The following is an 8,303-nucleotide window of genomic DNA, read 5'->3' as shown; positions in this document are numbered from 1 at the left end:
ATCCGCGGCGAGGCTGCTGGCTCCCCGCTCCCTGTGGCATGTCAGGGAGGCAGGGACAAGACCTGCCGCCCCGACGGCATCCCTTGGTTTGCTGGCAGACCCTCATCATCACTCAGCTCCCCCCACACCCTCCTTCTGCCTGCGCTGGAACACGCGCATCCATCTCCGGTAGCTCTGCTGAAATACTTGCCTGTTGCGCTGTCTCCAGCCCAGGAATGCTCCAAGGAGCTGCTTCAGCATCCTGCTGCCAAACTCTCCATGGAAACCAGAGCTCTGAAAGCAGCAGAGATGTTTCTAGGACCATTTGCCTCCCGTGGCACATGTGTGCTGGCTTGGCTGGATACCAGCTGACAGGGGGTGCAGTTCCTCTACCTCCCTCAGGGAATAAAGGGCTATTTTTTTGCAAACTCAAGGATCTACATGATTATTCTTAAGAGGAGCTGGGACTGGGAGGGTAAAGACATGTCAAAGTCGTACGAGCAGATGAAAATTATCCTTATGCCAGATGCTGGAACCATTTCCATTCTTCGCAGCTGGAGGTGTAAATGCTGCCTCCTGCTGACACAACACTGCAACCCCACCACCCGAGCTGCGTTACCAGGCCCACCGACGAGCTTTTGAGCACAGCAGACTAGCCCTTCTACTCGTTTTGCCCAAGAAGATGCTTAAAAAAAATCACTCATCTGCAGCAGGAGAGCGATTCGGAAGACAGGGGGTGAGTTCTGTTAGGCACACCGACACAGCAGCCCCTCAAGTGACTTCACCAGCGAATTTCTCTCATACTTCTTGCAGGCGAACTGTTGTCAAAACGAGAGAAATTCCATCTTTTGACAGCTCTACCCTCCTAATCTTAAAATGTGTCAGTATTAAGACACAGGTCAGTTGCTTACACACTATTTTTGTTTAATGCAGTGATCTTCTGACAGTGATTAGCGAAAGCCTTCATGATGGAGGTGGCTTACAATTAAATGTTTTCTATTCAAACACATGGATGTACGACAGTACTGTATGCAAGTACCATACGTGTATGTATTAAATTATGTTTTATACAATGCAAGGTGTCAATTTGTAGCAATTACTCCACATCTCCCTTCTTACTTGCAGCTGGAGGTGCTCATGCAGCAATCCTGAGCGCAGCTGCATTCCCAGGTTGTGGTAGCCACACAGCAGGTGCTGTGTCCGTACTCTGGCCCGTGCATCAGCTGTCCCAGCTGTTCCCAACCCTGAACACACGCACGGTTTTATCCTGTCAATTCATACTTACTACTGTCTAGGCAATGCCATCCCAGGTGTGACTTCCCTGCGTTTACCTGATTTGACCTGAAAAATGAAAAGCTTCAAAACCTGCTCCTCTTTGGCTTCTTCCCAGCAAGGACGAAAGAGGTTTCTAGTCTCCCTTTCCAGAAAAAAAAAAAAAAAATCTAATTTGAAATAGGCTGAAGCTCGACATCCGTGGAAAGCTGCTGCGTGTGCTGTACCTGCAGCACCTCTGTTGCTCAGTCGCAGGCTGGTACTATCCGTGCAGAAATTACTCCAGGCATTGTAACAGCCTCTGCTAAAAGACATGGGGCTTGACAGGAATTCTCGCTGCTATCATCCTGTGCTTGCCCCTGAAAGGCTATTTTCACAGCACCAATTTAAGCGTGTTCTTGGAAAAAGCGACTCACTGAGACGTAAGGCAGAAAAGGCACTTTCATTTTACCCAAGGCGCACTTGGGACCAAGCCCAGCAAACAAACACCAGTAGAGATGAAGTGCTTTGTCATTACATCTTCGTTACTGTTCAGCTCCCACCGATGAGACCCAAGGGCAAGGGAAAGGGAATAAAATCTTCAGCCTCATAAAAGCTACTGTTACGGTAGCAAACGAGCCACAGAGATGTTCTTACAGTTCCAACTGTCCCTAGCAGTCTGCCACGGCATCCTCGTGGGAGCTGTCACTTTGCATTTCCCTGTTCTCACCACGTACTCGGAAATTAAGGCTGAAGGTTTAGCTAACACGCAGCTGAACCTCTCGCTCGTGCCTACTCAAAAGGAAAATTCAAAGCAAGCGAAAACAGGGCCCTGAACATTTGGTGATGGGAGACATTCAGGGTGTCCCATTGCCCACACCAACTGTCACTTTCCCAGAAAGCAAACCGCTTGAAAAGGAGAAAGAAACAAAAAGAAATATTCAATATTCAACATTTATTAAAAGTGCAATAAAAATAAACAGTTCTCCTCTCCCTGTGACAAGGGACAAGGAAGACCAGCCAGGAAATACAGCCAAGGTGTGTCATTGTGCTTTTGTTCAACCCCTTCTGCTGGCACTCCAGGCACTAAAAACCCCAACCCTGTAGCAAAAGGCCACCCACCAGTCCTAGGGACCTCAGGGGACTTCGACAGCAGCCCCACGGCACGTCCTGGAGGTTCAGACACTGGCACTCAGACCCAAGACTGCCCACAGAACAAAGCTTTAGACACGGATGAATCCTGCAGAGAGGGGCTCTTTGGCAGGGCTACCCGCAGGAAGCACTGACAGGCACAAGTCACGACTTATCAGGAGGGCTGGAGCGCTCCCCTCAGTGACACGCTCATCCTTGCTGCACGGGTCAAGCCACAAACAGTCCTACAACACCCCGAACTCAGCAGACACAAGGCTTGCTTCGCCATTTCGTCGCAGGGGGTAAAAGAAAAGGAGGTCGTGCGGCAAGGGAACTGCAGAGCTGCACCAAGCTCAGAGAAGTTCAGCTCGGGTGAGTATCTGTCACTTGCCAGAGGTGGCTAAAAGCACCGAGCACAGTCAAAGCTGCCTTCCTGCTCTTCAGCACCCATCGGCTAAGGTGGGATTTCACTTGGCTCAGCGTCCAGGTCCACGCCAAGGTGGAGATGCTCACCTCTGTCTCTCAATCCTGCGGGGAAGCCCGCGGGCTGTGCAGCGAGCAGGCTCTCAGGCACAAGCACATCTGCCCTACTACAGCAGCAGGGGCTGCTCGGTGGGCTTTGGCAGGGTTGCATAGAAATCTGAAACTGGTAGGGGCAAAAGGAGGCGTGGGAAGAAGAATCAAGAGCTGCAAATACCTGGGTCCAGGCAGCGCTCTCTATTTCTTACCCTTACAGGCAGCAAAGTTACTCCAGCATTTCGACTAAGAACACTTCTAGCTTAGAAATGGTTGACCTAATGAAAACATTAAAGCTTACTAACATTTTACTAACGCCCTATGTGGGCAAACCTGGGAAAGCTCCTAAGCAAATAGTCACTTCCATTCATTTTAACAATTTGTGTGTAAAAAATAAGACTCTTAAATTACAAAAAAAAAACCCCAACAAACCAACAACAAACCCCAAACAAACAAAACCAAACAGGAAAAAAAAAAACAAACACCAAAAACTGAGCCTGGATGCCCTAAATGAATGTCCAGAGGCACTTCCACATAAATATCAACCTACTGATACAGGGGAGAACAGGAGAAGATCCTTCTCAGGAATAAGTTAGGTCAGGGCATGTTCTGAGGCGCAGACTCTGCTTGCTTCTTCCAGCCAGCTTCTGGCTTCCTCGCTGAATCCACAGTGCTTGGGGAAGGCAAGACAGGCAAAAAACCAAAATTGTCCGCAGTTGCAGAACTTGGAGAGGGTGGATGTAAACACTGCAAATCCTGCGTACCAGAACAAGAAGGAGGAGGGGTGGCATGGTTTGTAACCGGGAGAAAAGCGCGGGGAGAAGGTTGCAGAGCTGAGACACTGGCGGCGTGCAAAGTCTCTCCTACTCACTTGCACACACGGCGCAGCCTTGTTCTCCCAGCCCGACAGCATCGCAACGGAACAGCCCAGAAAGCACATCTCCCCCCTCACTGGTGACATTATAAATGTGTTTCCCCATCGAGACCTCATTACCCCGTTGCCCTCCTCCTTCCCCTTCAGCCACAGCCACATCTTTAGGCTCCGACAAGTTTGCTCGAAGGCAGAGCCCCGGAGCCCTGCGCGGGCTGAGCTGGATCAAACGCGATGCAAACAGCCACTGGCGGGTCATCGAGGGAAGGATTCCTACCCGTACAGCCTCCACACAGCTCACCTCCAGCTCCTTTTATCGCCCTGTATTGCTCATCCCCGAAACCTTTGGGCTTTTGATGTTAAGGTTCTCGTAGACGGAAGCTGACTCATCGTCAACCCTGTCAAGAAACGAAGCCTTGTTATTAACAGCCTGGCGGCTCCGGATCTTTTCCCCTGGTGGGAAGAAGGTAATGGTGCAGCCAAGCTCCCTTTTTCCCTCCCCAGCCTTGTAGGGAGGATGACATCGGGTTACCCACTGTTCTCAACACTTTTTGTCTCCCTCTGGTTGGGTTCATCCCTCCTGGGTTCAGATATAACTTGGGAATGGAGCCAATAAATACCAGGGGTCTCTGCTCAACCTGTTCTCTCTGATGGTCCAGCCCTGGCAGGGAGACACTGAACTTACACAGACGGGGTCCGTGGCGAGGGGGGCTGCCCTTTGCCTCTGCCTTTTTCCATAGGGGAGTAGCCGATATTCAAGTAGTCTCGCTCTTTCCTTTTACTCCTCTGAAAGAGAAAGCAAAGAATAAAATCCCACGCAAAGCAGATGCAGAAGGAAGCCTTACAAGCAGGGGAACAGCAGGTGTGGGTTTATTTCTACGTGTTCAGGGCAGCATTTGAGTTCCAGGGAGAAGGTGGGAGGGGTGTTTGGTCAAATCCTGCCCTTGTTTTTTCCAGCCAGGGACTCACCTGTTCTTCTTCCAACCTCTTCTGCTCAGTTTTTTTCCGCCATGTAAACAAACTTGTACTGTGCCTCTGTTTGCACCATGCCCGAGCGCTGCCTGCGCACCATCTGGATGGTTTTGGGGATGTCGATGTCGCAGTCCAAACCTGCCCCAGAGCGAGAAGGTGAGGCTTAGGGGAGTGGGAGTTAGGTTGAAAAACTTTGTTCTCAGGTACCCCCTGCTTGCACAAGAGCAGGGCTATTCCATAACTGGTCAGAGCAAGGCGAACGGCGAAAGCCACGAGACAGGCAGGGAGACACATACCTTGCCTGTGAATAATATCCACCAGAATATCTATCACTATGATGGTGCCCGTGCGTCCTATTCCAGCACTGGAAAGAGAAAACAAAACAAAACGTTGTAAGAAAAAAACATTCCCCAGAGTTAGTCAGCTCCCACACTCCCACGCCTGGTTCGCCCTGGGCAGGTTTGGCACGGCTGCTCTAAGAGAAGCTCAGCCAAACATTGACCCTTATGAGACCAGAATTCAGCAGGCTGCATCAGAGCTACCAACGCCAGATCAGAGCTGCTCTACCCTGTGCTATCACCAGTGAGGAGGCTCTGCAGCAGGGCTGTGTTTTCCCACATATCACTACCCACCGTCAGCTCGCATGATGACCAGCTGCAGGGCTTGCAAAAGAAAGAAGAGATGCATTTTTATTACCCTTCTCCACCAGTTTGTACCTGCAGTGCACGATGATCGGCCCCGTGTCCGGAATGCTTCGCTGTGCCCGATTCACTTGGTCCAGAAAGCTCAGAACCCCTCCTGGCTCGTTGGGCACCCCGTGGTCTGGCCAGCTAAAATATTGATAGTGCTTCACCAGCCTGGGGCGCTCATCCTGCAGGGAGCAGAGACCCATCACCTGTCCTGCTAGGAGGCTGCTCCTTCCTGTCTTTTTACCAAAGCTGTGGCAAAGCAGCCCAGCCCTTAAGCAGCAGGACCACTAAGTCAAAAAAACCCAACAAACCCAATAAAAACCAGCAACAGACCCGCAGCTTCCTCCCTGCAGGTTCCCAGCGGGCGGACAGCAGCAGAGGACTCACCCTGTCGATCCGCAAGATCTCCAGCTCCCGAAGGTAGTAGCCCTGGGCCTCCCGCTCGCTCACGTTCCGCACGCAGACACATCCATACTCCTTGGTGCAACCCTTGTCTGGCCAGTAACGGAAACATTTGTTCTGTGGCAACATCAGACACAGCTGCTCGTTAGTCGAGGCTGGAGGCTGAAGCCCTGAACACCTTGCTCGGGGACGGCTGCTGCGGTCAGAGGGTGTGGAGCCCCAGAGTAGAGGTTTAGAGGAGATTCATGCCCACAGAGCATTTCCTCTGAACTGGGGAGGTACTGGACAGGGTTGTTCCTGTATGAAGGACGTGATCCCTTAAGGGAATCTCCCTCCTCGGCCAGTCCCAGCTCCTTGGCCAAAGGCATCGTCTTGAAATTCAGCACCTGAGCTGTTGGGCTGGTTGTTGCCCGAGTCAAATCTCCATCCCAAGGGGCTACAGAGTCTGCCCATACCCCTACCCTCTGCCAGCCCTTCCCCTCTTTGCCATAGTGACCTGGCTGATACAAAAGAAGGCTTGAGCAGAGCTATCTTTATCTCACCTCTGCACGAGGCTGCTGCAAGAACAGCCTCCCCCTCGTTCCTAAGCAAAACTGCTGGTGCCAATCACAATTAGCTCCTCTCTTTATTAGGGAAGGCTGTTCTGGTAGGTGGCTCTGCATGGAATTTTCCTGTGTTCCTTGGCCCTTACCTTTGGTGAAATGCATACAGGTGGCGTGCAGATTGTATAATTACTTTTGCTCCCTCACTCAGTTTGCAAAGCCCCACCCTCCCACCACTTTTCAGGTTGCTATAACAAGCACAACACCTTTTTTTTTTGTTGTTTAAACTCTCTTTCTCTGCCATCTGCAGTTGCCCAAAGGCTGGAAGCAAGTCATATGAGGGGCACGCCATTAGTATTTATGGGGCTGGGGAGAGCAGCTGTGCAGAGCAAAGTGGTACGTTTCTTTCGTGAAGAACTTGGGCAACATTATAAGACAGAGGAGAAATCGCTGTTAGTACTGGCAGCAGATGACTTTCAGGCTTGAGGGCAGCACCCTCCAAGTGCTCACCCTGCCCCGCTCCACCTCCTTGGTTGTCATGACAATGACGTGACTGTTCTCTTGATACACCATGACCCAGAAGTCGTTCACTGTTGTCTGCAGGCAGCCCTGGGTGGCTATATAGACCTTGCAGTGCTCCGGGTTCCTTCCATCTTCAGGGATGCTCTGAGGAGCAAAGGAGAGAGGGAAGGGGGGAAAAAACAACAGCAAATGATGCTGGAGTGAGGAACTGGGAACTGCTTTAGATATGGCTGGAACGAAGCCACCTCGATGGTTTCCCAAAGGCTGGTGCTTAAGTGCCAGAGAAGCGTTGCTGGAAATACAGCTCCAAGCAGCTCTTGGCTTACAGTTGACAATTATAATTTGACCTCAGAGATAACGTTCAACGGCAGAGAGCATGGGGCAGTCCCTTAGGACCTCCTGAACAGGTAAGCAAAGGAGGGGATCGAGATCAACTCTTAGATAGGGGCAAACAGGATGATTATAGAATGATAAGATCCCTTGGAATACAGCAGAAAAACCCAGTGTTTCACCTGGATTGAGTGAAAAATACTGGTCCTGACAGGCCATTCCCTCAAGCCTTATACCATTACCCACCAGAAACAGCACTGGGCTGAAGACAGCCCCCACAGAGTGTCGCCCCTTTCCCAAGTACCTTGATGTAGTTGGCATTGATGTAGTCCGAACCCGGCACGCTCTCATCTACGTCTCGGAGTGCCACCCGTGTGGTGTCAACTGGAGGAGAAAAGAGTCCAGAATGAGCACAGGAGGGAGTCCCACAAACAGGAGTATGGGTGGGCTGGGCTGCAGGGCAGGCATGGGGGCTCCCACAAGGCTTTTACTGGGAAGCCCGTGGGTAACTACCACAAAGGAGGGTATAAAATTCTCTCCTGATGACAGTTAGCCCTGCTCCACACTGCCTGGCTCACAGCCACGTTGTGAAGCTGGTAACTGGGATGGACATCAGCGATACCAGTGCTGCAGACTAACCTAAATTTTACAGTATTTCCTTCAGAGACTCCAGTTCTGGATCCGTATGGCTTTTGAACTACACTGGAGCTCTGAAGCTATTTGGGCTCCCGGCACAAAGAGAGGAGAGCAATTTACTAGTTTCCACGCCAAAGTGAAGGACGAGGTTAGAAAGGGGATGGAGAACGCCACGATCTAACTGCACCACCCCAGTAGGACAGCGTGCCCCTCTTTCCACCTCAGCCACAATCAGAAAAAGCTCTTCAGGGTTAACTAAGCCAGGAGAAGGTTGCAGAAACTGTGATGGAAAAAAACCCAGACAAGTATTCAGTGTCTCCTTACAGGGAAGGATGTTCTTGTAGCGATTCTTAGCCTTGTTCTCCGGTCGCTGTCCCTCCTTCCTGGGGTAAAGGAGCTTGCACTCTTGCTGCTGCAGCATCTGTGGAGCAAAGCACAGAAGAACAAACTGTTCTGGACAGC

At 51.1% G+C, this 8,303-nt stretch overlaps 2 protein-coding genes across 2 annotated transcripts in view; one reads left to right on the top strand and one right to left on the bottom strand.

Annotated features, from left to right (window-relative positions):
* Window positions 1–545, top strand: part of RNF223 (ring finger protein 223) — a 1,345-nt gene extending 800 nt beyond the window's left edge. The window contains exon 3 of the mRNA XM_009870294.1: window positions 534–545. Coding sequence (XP_009868596.1) covers window positions 534–545 — 12 coding nt within the window. The remainder of the gene's footprint in view (window positions 1–533) is intronic.
* Window positions 546–4,061: 3,516 nt separating this feature from the next.
* The window catches only part of LOC104274600 (tyrosine-protein phosphatase non-receptor type 11-like), a gene marked incomplete at its 5' end in the record, with an annotated part of 5,118 nt that continues 876 nt past the window's right edge, over window positions 4,062–8,303 (bottom strand). Inside the window, 10 exon segments of the mRNA XM_009870284.1 lie at window positions 4,062–4,146; window positions 4,434–4,534; window positions 4,718–4,751; window positions 4,753–4,858; window positions 5,017–5,084; window positions 5,437–5,591; window positions 5,797–5,928; window positions 6,864–7,019; window positions 7,510–7,589; window positions 8,166–8,262. Of these exon segments, the coding sequence (XP_009868586.1) occupies window positions 4,062–4,146; window positions 4,434–4,534; window positions 4,718–4,751; window positions 4,753–4,858; window positions 5,017–5,084; window positions 5,437–5,591; window positions 5,797–5,928; window positions 6,864–7,019; window positions 7,510–7,589; window positions 8,166–8,262 (1,014 nt within the window).

This window comes from Apaloderma vittatum, unplaced genomic scaffold (assembly GCF_000703405.1).
Source record: "Apaloderma vittatum isolate BGI_N311 unplaced genomic scaffold, ASM70340v1 scaffold16970, whole genome shotgun sequence".
Lineage (NCBI taxonomy): Eukaryota > Metazoa > Chordata > Aves > Trogoniformes > Trogonidae > Apaloderma > Apaloderma vittatum.
The sequence above is the reverse complement of the archived record's forward strand: the minus strand, read 5'-3'. Positions and strand labels throughout refer to the sequence as shown.